This window comes from Salvelinus alpinus, chromosome 29, assembly GCF_045679555.1.
Source record: "Salvelinus alpinus chromosome 29, SLU_Salpinus.1, whole genome shotgun sequence".
NCBI lineage: Eukaryota > Metazoa > Chordata > Actinopteri > Salmoniformes > Salmonidae > Salvelinus > Salvelinus alpinus.
The window spans coordinates 21,632,400-21,650,421 of record NC_092114.1 but is presented as its reverse complement, the minus strand read 5'-3'; the positions used below and the strand labels follow the sequence as shown (position 1 = coordinate 21,650,421).

At 45.2% G+C, this 18,022-nt stretch overlaps 1 protein-coding gene across 3 annotated transcripts in view; it reads left to right on the top strand.

Annotated features, from left to right (window-relative positions):
* Nucleotides 1–18,022, top strand: part of vps50 (VPS50 EARP/GARPII complex subunit) — a 240,066-nt gene that overhangs the window by 132,101 nt on the left and 89,943 nt on the right. For all 3 annotated transcript variants that reach the window (XM_071375172.1, XM_071375173.1, XM_071375171.1), the window contains 6 exons: nt 4,099–4,190; nt 5,885–5,979; nt 6,571–6,669; nt 10,728–10,818; nt 12,504–12,704; nt 16,649–16,767. In XM_071375172.1, coding sequence (XP_071231273.1) covers nt 4,099–4,190; nt 5,885–5,979; nt 6,571–6,669; nt 10,728–10,818; nt 12,504–12,704; nt 16,649–16,767 — 697 coding nt within the window. The remainder of the gene's footprint in view (nt 1–4,098; nt 4,191–5,884; nt 5,980–6,570; nt 6,670–10,727; nt 10,819–12,503; nt 12,705–16,648; nt 16,768–18,022) is intronic.

The following is an 18,022-nucleotide window of genomic DNA, read 5'->3' as shown; positions in this document are numbered from 1 at the left end:
TATTCGGCGCATGTGTCAAATAAAATTTGATTTAATACAGGGTTGACTGACGACAGCCTGGGACTGTTTGGATGCAAACAGGAGGTCACCATCAACACGTTGTGTAAAATCGAGTAATGTGTTGCTTTTCCGTCTGTGTGAAGGATAGACCTGAGACTGCTCTCTCATCCAGAGTTTCCTCAATGTGTTGCTTCTTGTCTCAGAACTGTTGGGCTCTGTCATTTCATATGGAGGGAATGGTGAAATGGAGAGAACTTTGCCCGGGTTTCACCGAGAAGAATTGTATTTCTTCAATGGAATCTTCTCAATCGTATAAATTACAGCTATTTGTTATTGACTGCAGAGGGTAGGCAACATTCCCCTACGCTCATATACAGGAAGTCTTCAGGTCTAAGCCAGTTTTCCTCCTCTCTCCTGCTCTTCTTCTCTCTCTGATGTAATGCCTGGCGAGGCTGGCTGGCTGGCAGAGACCTCTTTAGTGCTGTGACCTCTTTAGTGTCTGTCTGAATGACATGACAATGGCTGTAACGTATGTCTCTTTCCCGCTGTTCTGTTCCTGTCATCACATCATCTACAGAGGAAACACTGAGCCTAATGAGGAGGGTATGTAAATGGGGCTCATCAGTAGCATGATGGCTAATGTGGACGGCTGCCAACATTACTGTTGGCGTGGGGGTTGTAAATTACAGTTAGTATAATGGGGTGGAGAAGGAAAGATGACACTGTTACTGCTACGAGGATGGTGGTGGGAGATGTTACTCTTAAATACACTAACCCCAGGTGTAAAATAGTAAATAATGGCTACTTCTCAAGGTATTATACTGTCGGAGTAAAACAAGGTTTTCCACTATCGGCATATCTATTTATTATGACCATTGAAATGTTAGCTATTAAAATCAGATCCAATACTCCTCAGTTTCATCTGCTGTCCGGGTGGCTGGTCTCGGACCATCCCATTCCTGCGAAGAGACAATCATTAGATCACTTGTTTTGGTACTGCCCATATGTAGCTTGTTTTTGGTCTCAGGTTCAGGATTGTATGAAGAATTGCAACATTTACTTGGAGCTAACCCTGCAAATAGCACTGGTGTTACCCCAGGAAATCTTACGTTTTATTACAAACAGCCGGGAGGAACTATTGGATATAAGAGCAACGTCAACTTACCAACATTACGACCAGGAATACGACTTTCCCGAAGCGGATCCTCTGTTTGGTCTACCACCCAGGACAATTGATCAGATCCCAGTCAGCGACCTAAAACAACGGCGCCGCAGAAGAAGCGGCCTTCTGGTCAGGCTCCGTAGACGGGCACATCGCGCACCGCTCCCGAGTTTACTACTCGCCAACGTCCAGTCTCTTGACAACAAGGTAGACGAGGTAGACAAGGTAGACGGGTCGGTACAGCCACCTGGTTTCTTCACGCATCGCGCCGACAGAAACAAACATCTCTCTGGTAAGAAGAAGGGCGGGGGGGTATGTCTTATGTTTAACGAGACGTGGTGTGATCATAACAACATACAGGAACTCAAGTCCTTTTGCTCACCTCACCTAGAACTCCTTACAATCAAATGTCGACTGCATTATCTACCAAGAGAATGCTCTTCGGTTATAATCACAGCCGTATATATCCCCCCCAAGCAGACACATCGATGTCCCTGAACGAACTTCATTGGACTCTATGTAAACTAGAAACCACATCCTGAGGCTGCATTCATTGTAGCTGGGGATTTTAACAAGGCTAATCTGAAAACAAGACTCCCTAAATCGCGGACCACAATGTCCTGCTCCCAGACAAACTAAACCACTTTTTCGCTCGCTTTGAGGACATTACAGTGCCAACGACACGGCCCGCTACCAAAACCTGCCGGCTCTCCTTCACCGCAGCCAACGTGAGTAAAGCATTTAATCGTGTTAACCCTCGCAAGGCTGCAGGCCCAGACGGCATCCCCAGCCGCGTCCTCAGAGCATGCGCAGACCAGCTGGCTGGTGTGTTTACGGACATATTCAATCAATCCTTATCCCAGGCTGCTGTTCCCACATGCTTCAAGAGGGCCACCATTGTTCCAGTTCCCAAGAAAGCTAAGGTAACTGAGCTAAATGACTATCGCCCCGTAGCACTCACCTCCGTCATCATGAAGGGCTTTGAGAGACTAGTCAAGGACCATATCACCTCCACCCTACCTGACACCCTAGACCCACTCCAATTTGCTTACCGCCCCAATAGGTCCACAGATGACACAATCGCAATCACACTGCACACTGCCCTAACCCATCTGGACAAGAGGAATACCTATGTAAGAATGCTGTTCATTGAATACAGCTCAGCATTTAACACCATAGTACCCTCCAAACTCGTCATCAAGCTTGAGACCCTGGGTCTCGACCCCGCCCTGTGCAACTGGGTTCTGGACTTTCTGACGGGCCGCCCCCAGGTGGTGAGGGTAGGAAACAACACCCCCACCCCGCTGATCCTCAACACTGGGGCCCCACAAGGGTGCATTCTCAGCCCTCTCCTGTACTCCCTGTTCACCCATGACTGCGTGGCCATACATGCTTCCAATTCCATCATCAAGTTTGCAGACAACACAGTGGTAGGCTTGATTACCAACAACGACGAGACAGCCTTCAGGGAGGAGTTGAGGGCTCTGGGAGTGTGGTGTCAGGAAAATAACCTCTCACTCAACGTCAACAAAACAAAGGAGATGATTGTGGACTTCAGGAAACAGCAGGAGCCCCCCCCCCCCCCATCCATGGGACAGTAGTGGAGAAGGTGGAGAGTTAAGTTCCCCGGCGTACACATCACGGACAAACTGAAATGGTCCACCCACACAGACAGCGTGGTGAAGAAGGCACAGCAGCGCCTCTTCAACCTCAGGAGGCTGAAGAAATTTGGCTTGTCACCCAAAACACTCACAAACTTTTACAGATGCACAATCGAGAGCATCCTGTCGGGCTGTATCACTGCCTGGTACGGCACCCTCAACCGCAAGGCTCTCCAGACGGTAGTGCGGTCTGCACAACGCATCACCGGGGGCAAACTACCTGCCCTCCAGGACACCTACAACACCCGATGTCACAGGAAAGCCAAAAAGATCAAGGTACAGGTGCATCATCTGGGACCGAGAGACTGAAAAACAGCTTCTATCTCAAGGCCATCAGACTGTTAAACAGCCACCACTAACATTGAGTGGCTGCTACCAACATACTGACTCAATCTCTAGCCACTTTAATAATGAAAAATGTATGTAATAAATGTATCACTAGTCACTAAACTATGCCACTTTAAACTATGACACTTTATATAATGTTTACATACCCTACACTACTCATCTCATATGTATATACTGTACTCTATACCATCTACGGCATCTTGCCTATGCCGTTTGGCTAACGCTCATATTCTAATTAATTCCTTTACACTTGTGTATGTATAAGGTAGTTGTGAAATTGTTAGATTACTTGTTAGATATTACTGCATGGTCGGAACTAGAAGAACAAGCATTTCGCTACACTTGCATTAATATCTGCTAACCATGTGTATGTGACCAATACATTTTGATTTGGTGGGTGATTTTGAAAAGTCATAGTCAATTGATCAATATTATAATAAGTCTCTCAGTAAAAATGTTCCCTTTTAATTTACAATCTGTAGAAGCAATGAGAATAGAAATGTTCAGAACTTTTGTGAAACATTACATTGCAGTTGAAAAATAAATGGCAATTAGAATAAATAATTATTATTCAGACAATTATTCAGACAATTATATTGATAGGACCCACAATCTATTTGCAATATTTAAGCTACTCTAACAAAACAGAAAGGTTGAAAAGCAAAGGTATTACTGGTACTATTAAGATGGGGTGAAACAGTCTGTTGCTTTTCTAGTTTCAACTCTCCAATTACAAGTACACCATATTTTCATTTGCCCCAATCTGTTAATTCAGTCCAATCTTTTCCAGAGTCAGTTCTAGATACATCTGAATGAGCAACTGACATCATGAGCACCTATTAACAAAACAACAACAGATGATATAGAATAAGGCCTGGTACTTCAGTGTGATGTATTTATGAGTCACTGTGTGGTTTGTGTCCCCAGATGAAGCGGGCGCTGCAGACACCGAGGAGGCGGTTGTGGACCATAGCTATGTAAAGAAGAAGCTGGAGCATGGACTCACTCGAATCTGGCAGGTCAGAACACAAGCTTTCTTCGCTCTGGTTCTCTCGCTCCCTCTGGTTCTCTCGCTCCCTCTGGTTCTCTCGCTCCCTCTGGTTCTCTCGCTCCCTCTGGTTCTCTCGCTCCCTCTGGTTCTCTCGCTCCCTCTGGTTCTCTCGCTCCCTCTCGCTCCCTCTCGCTCCCTCTCGCTCCCTCTCGCTCCCTCTCGCTCTCTCTCGCTCCCTCTCCTTTCTCGCTCCCTCTCCTCTCTCGCTCTCTCTCGCCCCACATCTCACTCTCTCGCTTTCTCTTGCCCCCCCACATCTCACTCTCTCTCGCTCTCTCTCGCCCCCCCCACATCTTGCTCTCTCGCCCCCCCACATCTCGCTCTCTCTCGCCCCCCCCCCCCACATCTCGCTCTCTCTCGCTCTCCCACATCTCGCTCTCTCTCGCCCCTCCCACATCTCGCTCTCTCTCTCGCCCCCCCACATCCCGCTCTCTCTCGCCCCCCCCCACATCTCGCTCTCTCTCGCCCCCCCACATCTCGCTCTCTCTCGCCCCTCCCACATCTCGCTCTCTTCTCACCCCCCCCACATCCCGCTCTCTCGCCCCCCCCCCCACATCCCGCTCTCTCTCACCCCCCCCACATCCCGCTCTCTCTCACCCCCCCCACATCCCGCTCTCTCTCGCCCCCCCCACATCTCGCTCTCTCTCGCTCTCCCCCACATCTCGCTCTCTCTCGCCCCCCCCCCACATCTCGCTCTCTCTCGCCCCTCCCACATCTCGCTCTCTCTCGCCCCTCCCACATCTCGCTCTCTCACCCCCCCCACATCTCGCTCTCTCTCGCCCCTCCCACATCTCGCTCTCTCTCACCCCCCCCACATCCCGCTCTCTCTCACCCCCCCCCCCCCCCACATCCCGCTCTCTCTCACCCCCCCCACATCCCGCTCTCTCTCGCCCCCCCCACATCTCGCTCTCTCTCGCTCTCCCCCACATCTCGCTCTCTCTCGCCCCCCCCCACATCTCGCTCTCTCTCGCTCTCCCACATCTCGCTCTCTCTCGCTCTCCCCCACATCTCGCTCTCTCTCGCCCCCCCCACATCTCGCTCTCTCTCGCCTCCCCCACATCTCGCTCTCTCTCGCCCCCCCCCACATCTCGCTCTCTCTCGCCCCCCCCACATCCCGCTCTCTCTCGCCCCCCCCCCCACATCCCGCTCTCTCTCGCCCCCCCCACAACCCGCTCTCTCTCGCCCCCCCCCCACATCCCGCTCTCTCTCGCCCCCCCCACATCCCGCTCTCTCTCGCCCCCCCCCACATCCCGCTCTCTCTCGCCCCCCCACATCCCGCTCTCTCTCGCCCCCCCCACATCTCGCTCTCTCTCGCCCCCCCCCACATCCCGCTCTCTCTCGCCCCCCCCCACATCCCGCTCTCTCTCGCCCCCCCCCACATCCCGCTCTCTCTCGCCCCCCCCCCACATCTCGCTCTCTCTCGCTCTCCCCCACATCACTCTCTCGCTCTCCCCCCCCACATCTCGCTCTCTCTCGCCCCCCCCACATCTCGCTCTCTCTCGCCCCCCCCCACGTCTCGCTCTCTCTCGCCCCCCCCACGTCTCGCTCTCTCTCGCCCCCCCACATTTCTCTAACAAGTATTCTCTTCACCCACAATAAAGTCTCTGGAGATGAGTCTAATCTTTAATATAGTCAAATCTTCCTCCCCTTCTCTTCCTACAGGAAGTCCAGCTGAAAGTGAAAGCCTATCTGCTTGGTACAGACATGTCTAACTTCAAATATGACGACTTCATCGTGGTCTTGGACGTTATCAGCAGGTAATGACGCCTAGCATAGAAATATAATTAATGGAATTGAATGGGGATACCCGTTCTAGTAATTATGTTTCTCGACCACATCCTCATTAGCACTAATTGGTTTGAACGACAGGGGACCGAAACCTCAAGCTCTCCCTCTGTCCCCCAGTCCATGTGAAACCCCTTGTTTTAAATGAACAACCACCAAAGCGGAGAGGAAGTTATGTGGGCATCAATGAATCTGCTTGTTCTGCCAACAGAACAGGGTCGTAATCAGGCTCTTTACAAGCTTGTCAATTAAGGAATCGGGTTTCTGGGTCGGCTGTGTCCTTACAGGTCAGTGGGGAGAGAGAATAGGGGTTCCTCAGGGATCAGTCTCAGGGCCACATGGCTGTGAAGTAACTCTATGGGGTTAATTAGAGAACTTGAACTATTCAGGAGCAACTGGCAAATATTTTTTCCCCCTCGCATTTGTGTTCTTTCGATCTCATTTGGCATTGTTCCTCCTTTCTCTCCCCATCCTTTCTGTGTCTCTGTAACACACACACACACACACACACACACACACACACACACACACACACACACACACACACACACACACACACACAGGCTGATGCAAGTGGGGGAGGAGTTCTGCGGCAGTAAGTCAGAGTTGCTGCAGGAATCCATCAAACGTCAGAGCGTAAACTACTTCAAGAACTACCACAGGTGAGGTCCCTGCCTAGCCCTAGCTAGCGAATGTTTGCCGAAGTTATATGAATGTTTTCCTGGTTGGATACGTGTGTTCGCACCATCTGCACAGGAAAACAATGGTCTGTTTACATCATTATTGTTCTCCCCAACCTGAATATAAGTGGATATAATTATAAATGAATGCATTATATCAGAAGATGTCTGCACTGATCAGTTGTGTGATTACCTGTCAGGTGTTATAGATGATAAGTAGTAGTATACTCACAGAAATAGTAATCAGAGAGAAAAATAACATGTAAGTAGGGGGTAGGTGGAGAGAGAATACGAGTGTGAGACAGATGTTGAGAAAGACTGACAAGACAGCGAGATAAAGAGAGACAGAGATTTAAAACGCCAGACAAAGAGAGACTGAGATAGAGGGATGAGGGAGCAACACAGGAGAAGAGCAACATTGGCAGAGACAGTGGCCAACTCTGTTTTGATCCCATTTTCCCTGTTAGCAATACTAAGACACTCTACCACCAAGCCCCTGCTCGCCCTCCACTCCCTAAGCATCATTCTCACATTCAGTCTGAATACTCAACAGCTTAGGATGCAGCCACGACGCCATTACTCGTCAGCAAACTGTGTGGGGCCTTCATTATGTCATTATGTCGCACTGGCTGCATTAACACATTTTGACATTAACATTTATATTGTGCCCTCTGGGCTTAGAGGTGCAAATTACATTGTAGCTAGTTTTTATCTCCCCTGAATTGACCACAGAACTGTTATAATGATTCAACTGAAACTATGTCCAGATATCTGCTCTGTCACATGCACTAACTGCACTCCTCCTCCTCTGTGTGTGTGCTTGAATACCAAATCACTTATTCCATTCGTTGGATGTGGCATGGCTTGCAAACCATTATAGACTACAAAGGGAAGCACAGTCAAGAGCTGCCCAGTGACACGAGCCTACCAGACAAGCTAAACTACAGGCAAATAACACTGAAATATGCATGAGAGCACCAGCTGTTCCGGGCGACTGTGTGATCACGCTCTTCACAGCCGTTGTAAGACCTTTAAACAGGTCAACATTCACAAGGCCGCAGGGCCAGACGGATTACCAGGACGTGTACTGTGAGCATGCGCTAACCAACTGGCAAGTGTCTTCACTGACATTTTCAACCTCTCCCTGTCCGAGTTTGTAATTCCAACATGTTTTAAGCAGACAACCATAGTCCCTGTGTCCAAGAACACTAAGGTAACCTTCCTAAATGACTACCGACCCGTAGCACTCAAGTCTGTAGCCATGAAGTGCTTTGAAAGGCTGGTCATGGTTCACATCAACACCATTATCGCAGAAACCCAGACCCACCCCAATTTGCTTACCGCCCTAACAGATCCACAGATGATGCAATCTCTATTGCACTCCACACGGGCCTTTCCCACCTGGACAAACGGAACACCTATGTGAGAATGCTATTCATTGACTACAGCTCAACGTTCAACACCATAGTGCCCTCAAAGCTCATCAATAAGCTAAGGACCTGGGACTAAACACGTCACTTTGCATCTGGATACTGGACTTCCTGACGGGCCGCCCCCAGGTGGTAAGGGTGGGTAACAACACATCCGCAACGCTGATCCTCAACACAGGGGCCCGTAAGTGGTGCTTGCACAGTCCCCTCCTGTACTCCCTGTTCACCCATGACTGCACGGCCAGGCACGACTCCAACACCATCAGTAAGTTTGCTGACGACACAACAGTGGTAGGCCTGATCACTGACAAAGATGAGACAGCCTATAGGGAGGAGGTCAGAGACCTGGCAGTGTAAGGCCAGGACAACAACCTCTCCCTCAATGTGAGCAAGACAAAGGAGATGATTGTGGACTACAGGAAAAGGAGGACCGAGCACACCCCCATTCTCATCGACAGGGCTGTAGTGGAGCAGGTTGAGAGCTTCAAGTTCAAGTGCCCACATCACTAACAAACTAACATGGTCCAAGCACACCAAGACAGTTGTGAAGAGGGCACGACAAAACCTATTCCCCCTCAGCAGACTGAAAAGATTTGGCATGGGTCCTCAGATCCTCAAGGTTTTACAGCTCCACCATCAAGAGCATCCTGACTGGTTGCATCACTGCCTTGTATGGCAACTGCTCGGCCTCTGACCGCAAGGCACTACAGAGGGTAGTGCGTACGGCCCAGTACATCACTGGGGCCAAGCTTCCTGCCATCCAAGATCTCTATACCAGGCAGTGTCAGAGGAAGGCCCTAAAAATTGTCAAAGACACCAGCCAAGCAAGCGGTACCGGAGCGGTCCAAGAGGCTTCTAAACAGCTTGTACCCCCAAGCCATAAGACTCCTGAACATCAAACTAATCAGACTATTTGCATTGCCCTCTTTTACGCCACTGCTACTTTCTGTTATTATCTATTTATAGTCACTTTAACTCTACCTTCATGTACATATTACCTCAACTAACCGGTGCCCCCGCACATTGACTCTGTACCGGTACCCCCTGTATATAGTCTCGTTATTGTTATTTTACTGCTGCTCCTTAACTACTTCCTCCTGTTCCTTCTTATTGGTATTTTTTAAACTGCGGTGTTGGTTAGGGACTTGTAAGTAAGCATTTCACTGTAAGGTGAAATTTCACTGTAATACCTGTTTTATTCGGCGCATGTGCCTAAGAAGATGATTAAGAATATTTAATTTGAAAGGTGTCACATATTATGACTATCTCTAGTTCATCACCTTCTTATAACAGCGATATGACTGGCCGGTGTTGTGACAATCTGTGTGTTGTGACATTTATTCAAACACCTGTAAGCTGAGGGACCGGGATTCTGTAATGTTTGATGTTTATACTGACATTTCCTGTGGATGAATTGATATTGACCCCCAAAAGAGAGGCGGCGAGTGTGGTGGTTCGCAAGTGGGGGGTGATGATCATAGCAGTGTATGGACGGTCCTTTCTCCCTCAACAAACAGCCCTCCATGCCTACCGTGACATTAGAGGTCGACCGATTAATCAATATTAAGGACCTAAGGCTCGTATTTCTGTGCGTCATTATGTTATAATTAAGTCTATGATTTGATAGAGCAGTCTGACTGAGCGATGGTAGGCACCAGCAGGCTTGTAAGCATTCATTCAAACAGCTCTTTCGTGCGTTTTGCCAGCAGCTCTTCGCAATGCTTCAAGCATTGAGCTGTTTATGACTTCAAGCCTATCAACTCCCGAGATTAGGCTGGTGTAACCGATGTGAAATGGCTAGCTAGTTAGCGGGGTGCGCGCTAATAGCGTTTGAAACGTCACTCGCTCTGAGACTTGGAGTAGTTGTTCCCCTTGCTCTGCATGGGTAACGCTGCTTCGAGGGTGGCTGTTGTCGATGTGTTCCTGGTTCGAGCCCAGGTAGGAGCGAGGAGAGGGACGGAAGCTATACTGTTACACTGGCAATACTAAAGTGCCTATAAGAACATCCAATAGTCAAAGGTATTTGAAATACAAATTGTATAGAGATAAATAGTCCTATAATTCCTATAATAACTACAACCTAAAACTTCTTACCTGGGAATATTGAAGACTCATGTTAAAAGGAATCACCAGCTTTCATATGTTCTCATGTTCTGAGCACGGAATTTAAACGTTAGCTTTCTTACATGGCACATATTGCACTTTTACTTTCTTCTCCAGCACTTTGTTTTTGCATTATTTAAACCAAATTGAACATGTTTCATTATTTATTTGAGGCTAAATTTATTTTATTAAAGTTAAAATAAGTTAAAATAAGTGTTCATTCAGTATTGTTATAATTGTCATTATTACAAATACATTTTTAAAAATTGTCCGATTACTCGGTATTGGCTTTTTTTGGTCCTCCAATAATCGGTATCGGAGTTGAAAAATCATAATCGGTCGACCTCTACGTGACATATTTCTGTTTGTATCCACACATTTCATCTGGGACTCTGGGAGAACAGGAGCTCTTGTGCGTGAAAGTAAATGCCAACGGTCGTTAATCTGACTTCTTCTCTTCGTCTTGTTTCTTTTCTTTTCCTCCATCCCTTTCTCTATGCCCCCCAGGACACGCCTGGAGGAGTTGCGGATGTTTCTGGAGAATGAGACGTGGGAACTGTGTCCTGTCAAGTCCAACTTCAACATCGCTCAGCTCCATGTGAGTAAGACCGTTAGGAGCCAGGAGCCACAGAGCCAGGAGCCACAGAGCCAGGGAGCCTCAGAAGTGATGTGATATAGACTCATCGTAGGCATAGCATTTACATATGGATATGAATCATAGTAGTCCTCGCTGTCAGCAGGGGGGAGAGAAGACAGAGGTGTAACCAAAAGTTAAAGCTGTGCATACAATGTCCCTGGACGATATGGGTTCTTATCATATTCAAACATGACATCAAGATGAAAACCTTGAATAAAGAATTGCAAAACGGGAATGTCTATTAAATAGAATGGAGAGATGACGTGAAGCTCTTAAATTTCTTGCCAGCAGACATCGAGGAAGGTTGTCACTGAACCTTTAAGAAACAATCTCTGATGTTGTGATATCGCCATCTCTCCCGGGCTAGCACCCTGCGGTGGAAGCAGATTCCCTCACAACCATCCTCCCAATGTACCCTCCAGCATTAGCATATTTTACTTCCCTCTCCATTATCGTATGAAGAATAGGCAGCTTAATGGTCTTCCCATGCTAAACTGTCATTTGAGAATAATTGAGGCTAAGCCTTTGTTTCGCTGTTGAAAAGGAGAGGAGAGATTTGTTAAAGGAACTCCAGCCAGAGGGAATGGTATTGTGACAGGATCCTCTAAACCATGGTTGAGACCCAAATGGCATCCTATTCCCTATGTAGTGCACTACATTTGACCAGAGCCTTATGTGCCCTGCTTAAAAGTAGTCCACTATATAGAGATGAGTGTGCCATTTGGGACGCAAGCCAATGTGATTGTGCTGTCTTGTGGGATATGAATCCAAGAAGTGTCATTAGCTCACGTATAGCCTAACCACCTTTCCCTAGAGATGTTATTACCAAGTGTTTTCAACTGGAGAGGTTGAACTTATAAATGGGGAACTTCTGTCAAGCCTGTATCTAAATCTCAGGTTAGGTGAATGTATGAATATGTAGCCTAACCAATGCTTGTCTACCATATTCATGATTCTTTCAATCCTTGATACGGGAGTTTATTTATGTTGTCATCAATTCAGTTGAGGGGTTTTATGCACAGAGGAAAGTTGTACAGAAAACGTGTTCTATAATGTAATCTACATGTTTAAACATGCAGCGGCAGCAGGCGTATGGTATTGTTTCATTGTCTATGCCGCTCCTATTCGCTCACAAGCAGGTTAGGATGTAATCCTTCTGTCAGCAACATCACAGGACTACCATGGGAGGAATAATCTAGCCAGCCTCCTACCAGGTTCCCCTCAGGGCAGCCAGGGTCCCGCTAGCATCTCATGAAAGATTCATGGCTTGGGTATCTAACAAACACAATAAGGAAGTGGTAGGTATAGTTCTGGCTGGGGAGTCTCTGTTGTGTGACTTATGTAGAGGCAGTAAACTGGTTCAAGCCTCTGTTCTGCCGCTGGCGAAGATGACGCTCGGGTTTCTTTCTTCTCTTTGACAGTATCCAAGATCTTTTGTTATAGCAACGCGAGCAGTAACTCCATTATACCTGTACAATATAAAAAATATGCTTGATAGTCATTTCTTGGTTTATTTTTTTCTCTCGATTGACTCCTTCTTTGATCAATGGTAACTCATTGTAGCTAAGCCCCTCCCTGTATTCACTCTTTGCGTGTTTCTCTCTTCACTGTAAGCATATCTCTCCCTCTGCTCTCTCTCTCTGCAGGAGTTTAAGTTCATGGGTCAGAGCCGGTCCCCCTCAGTGTCTCCCAGTAGACAGGTGTTGTCCAGTCAGGACCAGGTGTTGTCCAGCCAGGACCAGGAAGTCCTGTCTCTGTTTCAGCACTTCAGTCAGGAGGGGAACCCCTTTGAGAGGCACATCGACAACAAGGATGAGGAGACTGAGGACGTACTGGCCTCCAACGGGGTAGGCTGTGCCTTGCGTTATATTACATGGTTGTTACAGATGTATTACAGGTTTATAGATACTAGTCCTGTAGTCGGTATTCAGATGTATTACAGGTTTATAGATACTAGTCCTGTAGTCGGTATTCAGATGTATTACAGGTTTATAGATACTAGTCCTGTAGTCGGTATTCAGATGTATTACAGGTTTCTAGATACTAGTCCTGTAGTCGGTATTCAGATGTATTACAGGTTTCTAGATACTAGTCCTGTAGTCGGTATTCAGATGTATTACAGGTTTCTAGATACTAGTCCTGTAGTCGGTATTCAGATGTATTACAGGTTTCTAGATACTAGTCCTGTAGTCGGTATTCAGATGTATTACAGGTTTCTAGATACTAGTCCTGTAGTCGGTATTCAGATGTATTACAGGTTTCTAGATACTAGTCCTGTAGTCGGTATTCAGATGTATTACAGGTTTCTAGATACTAGTCCTGTAGTCGGTATTCAGATGTATTACAGGTTTCTAGATACTAGTCCTGTAGTCGGTATTCAGATGTATTACAGGTTTCTAGATACTAGTCCTGTAGTCGGTATTCAGATGTATTACAGGTTTCTAGATACTAGTCCTGTAGTCGGTATTCAGATGTATTACAGGTTTCTAGATACTAGTCCTGTAGTCGGTATTCAGATGTATTACAGGTTTCTAGATACTAGTCCTGTAGTCGGTATTCAGATGTATTACAGGTTTCTAGATACTAGTCCTGTAGTCGGTATTCAGATGTATTACAGGTTTCTAGATACTAGTCCTGTAGTCGGTATTCAGATGTATTACAGGTTTCTAGATACTAGTCCTGTAGTCGGTATTCAGATGTATTACAGGTTTCTAGATACTAGTCCTGTAGTCGGTATTCAGATGTATTACAGGTTTATAGATACTAGTCCTGTAGTCGGTATTCAGATGTATTACAGGTTTATAGATACTAGTCCTGTAGTCGGTATTCAGATGTATTACAGGTTTCTAGATACTAGTCCTGTAGTCGGTATTCAGATGTATTACAGGTTTCTAGATACTAGTCCTGTAGTCGGTATTCAGATGTATTACAGGTTTATAGATACTAGTCCTGTAGTCGGTATTCAGATGTATTACAGGTTTATAGATACTAGTCCTGTAGTCGGTATTCAGATGTATTACAGGTTTCTAGATACTAGTCCTGTAGTCGGTATTCAGATGTATTACAGGTTTCTAGATACTAGTCCTGTAGTCGGTATTCAGATGTATTACAGGTTTATAGATACTAGTCCTGTAGTCGGTATTCAGATCATGAGATGCACGTGATAGGCCTCCAACGGGGTAGGCAGTGCCTCGGATTACACACTTACCCACGTGCACTTTTTACATGCTTATAACAGAGGTGTTATATTGTACATATGTTATATTATAAGTCGTGCTGAGCAATTTACCAACGTTTCGGTTATTTTTAGTTTTTTAAACAACTAATTGACCTACATCAGTTCAATAATTTTTTATTTCTGTGAGCTCAATGCGCACATTGCGCAGTTTCTCAAGAGATAAATTAGATCAAGCCCGAACTGTGCGATCTAGTAGGGAGTTGTAGTTTCCAACAGGCCAATATTCTACGTAGCTTAGCGTAGAAAATGTGGTAATTAACTACAATGACCTTAATCCATTGCGCGCCTACCTTGTCTGGTCTGTTTCTCCTATGCCTGCTATGTAAAAGAGACTGGATAATGTGCTATTGAGGGATAGAACGCATAGAGCATTTCATCTGTTTTTATAATCAAACTGGACCAACCTCAAAATGAATGAATACGAGACTTATATAGTTGTAAGTCTCGTAGTTGTTACCTATTACACAATACAGGAGAAGCACTAGGCCTATATTCTGTATACTTTTTGTCATGCGGAATATAGAAGTATGTGAGCACCAGCTGTTGTGTTGATAGGGGTAAGTTAAGGTTATTTCAATCAAAGGTGGCATCCTCCATAACTCTCTCTCTGCCACAATCATTGGTTAGTGTCCGTTGTCCATTATACTCAGTATGGCTAGTCCAGTATGTACTTTAGAGTTCTGTTGCGTCTCTCCAGCAAAACGTTCTATCACCATCCACTGATCCTTCTTCATAACGCCTGCTGCTGTTCCATCAGATCTCACCAGGCATTATAGCAGTGATTAAGTCGCACATAATCATTTGGGGACGTTAAGTGGTTTATAGTCGCCCTAACTGTCACACCCGCTGCAGTGGTGCTTAATGCTTTTATGCGCTTGACATTTAATGATATTTAATATGAGCTGATGCTGTAATGAAAAATAAAGGGTACATTTATATGGGCGTTGGGTGTGTGAAGAACTCTGTTATCTTGAGTGGTAGCACACTGATATTAATGAAGTAATAGGCTAGCTTTTATGAAGAGAAGCTTTTATGGTAATGTTCTTGCGTACAAGTGGACTAGAGTTGTTACATTTCAACGCCGGTGTATAACGCTATGATTTGTTGGGTTTCCGTTATCAGTTTGTTTTGTTCTGCCATTACAATCAACCCTTTGTTTGTTTTTGTCTTAATTCTAATACCAATGTACCTTGAGGAGAAAAAACTTCTTATCAAAAGGGATTAGTCAAATCCAAAATGGTTATTTTCTTGTTAATACGTATTCATAGCCTGAAACTTGTTTTCAATATGAACTGATAAAGCTCAATCGAAGGCATTATTTCCCACTAGATTGGGATCAAATTGAGAAAGCAGCTTGTGTAAACTCACTATCTGCCTCACCACCTATTCTACTTGTTCTCTTTCTACTTCAGGAGAACAGCAATATTGTGCCAACATGTTATTCCAACCATATAGAGAGAGAGCTGTATACCTTATAGGATTCACTCTCAGCTTTATATTTTCACAATGGCATTTCGATTACCTGACATTACCGGCTGCTGTTATTTCAGCTGACAGAGGAGAACAATAATATCTTCTCATCATGTTGTATTGAGTCCTTAACTAAACTGTTTATTAAGGGGAACTTGACTGAACTGTTTTAAGGGGAACTTGACTGAACTGTTTTAAGGGGAACTTGACTGAACTGTTTATTAAGGGGAACTTGACTGAACTGTTTATTAAGGGGAACTTGACTGAACTGTTTATTAAGGGGAACTTGACTGAACTGTTTATTAAGGGGAACTTGACTGAACTGTTTATTAAGGGGAACTTGACTGAACTGTTTATTAAGGGGAACTTGACTGAACTGTTTATTAAGGGGAACTTGACTGAACTGTTTATTAAGGGGAACTTGACTGAACTGTTTATTAAGGGGAACTTGACTGAACTGTTTATTAAGGGGAACTTGACTGAACTGTTTATTAAGGGGAACTTGACTGAACTGTTTATTAAGGGGAACTTGACTGAACTGTTTATTAAGGGGAACTTGACTGAACTGTTTATTAAGGGGAACTTGACTGAACTGTTTATTAAGGGGAACTTAACTGAACTGACCTGTTTATTAAGGGAACTTGACTGTTTAAGGGAAAGGTATGGTTACTGCTAGAGTTTTGTGGGTGTCTCTAGGAGTCACCAAACCTGTCACTCTAGTCCCATTCTAAGCAGTTCACCCTTCCCTTTCAATGGCTCAGTTGGTTTGAGCATGGTGCTGGTTTGCAGTGCAACACCAGAGTTGTGGGTTTGATTCAAGCGCGGGTAAAGTGTGTTACTGTTACTATCACTTTGGATAAAAGCATCTAAAATGATAAACTTTTCATCATTTATAACTCTTTTCTGACTGACCATATTGTTACTGTTATTTTCCCTCTATGTTATGAGTCTGATGAGTTGGAGAAGTATACCAGGACTACGACAGTGATAAAAGCATCTAAATGATGATATTTTTATTATATATAAACCTTTTTCTAAAGGGCCATATTTGACGGATATTGTTACTATTCTTCCCCTCTGCAGTATGAGTCCGATGAGCTGGAGAAGTGTGTGTACCAGGACTATGACAGCGACAGTGACGTCCCTGATGAACTCAAGCAGGACTACGTGGACGAGCAGACCGGAGACGTCCCTCTCAAGAGGTCAGTTCAAAAGTCACGACGTGATGATGTCATACCCCGTGACCTCACTGGTCAAGTTCTCAAGTACTATGCCAGTAGTTAATGTATGATGAACAACTATAATTGGAAAGATGCGTACACTATTTACATCATGTAGGACTGAGCAGCTACACATATCTCTGAGGCAGTTATTCTAAATATGTAGGCAAAACATGAATTTTAATTGCAGCCGTTTCAACACTACACTGAGAAAAAAAACAATTGTCATAGTTTTTTTCTGTGTATTGTTGAAACGGCTGCAATTAAAATTCATGTTTTGCCTACATATTTAGAATAACTGCCTCAGAGATATGTGTAGCTGCTCAGTCCTACATTACCCATCAAAGTTGGCACAATTGCATCAGGTCCTTTTTCTACATAATGAACTATTCTTTTACCCTCCCCTCACTGATTAACACTCGAATCCCATGATAAACACATAGGCAATCATTATCCCTCTATGGTGGAGAAATGAGGATGAATTAACACACTGAAGGAGGCAGTTTATACCCATGTGAATGTATTCTTAAATCTTCATCTTCTATAGTATTTCAGGTGTTTGGATGAAGCCGTTTTGTAAAAGATCATTAAAATACATTACTGTACCTCCCACTGGAAGAGCTACTCGTGGGCGCTTTAGTTTTATGTTATGCAAATTGTCACCATTTTAGTAGCGGCGTTTTTGCGGTTGTAATTATTTAAGGCCTCTCCCTAAACTGGTGTGATGTGTGTCGTAAATCACAATCACAATTAGCAAGGCTCATCATGGTTTCATGGAGTTATGAATGTTTAATGCCCCTCCTCCCTTTCATTGTACGCACACACACACACACACACACACACACACACACACACACACACACACACACACACACACACACACACACACACACACACACACACACACACACACACATTGTTCTCTTGCTAACAGAGTGGATGGGAGATTCTTTCTGCAGTAAATCAGTGTGTAGACTGTGTATGTGACTACGTGATACGATACGGCAGCTAATTGTGTGATATTGCCAGATGTGCAGCAGAGTGCAAAAACCACACTGTTTACTTATTCAACAGCTCTTCATTAGGAACGGATGTTGGATGTAGGAAGTAATGAATTGATAATGTACATAGACATGACACACTTATTGATTTCCATGCATGTTGTACTGATGTAGGATCTTAATTTGAGCCAGTTTGCTACAGCGGAGCAGGAGAATAATCCTGCAGCTACAGGAAA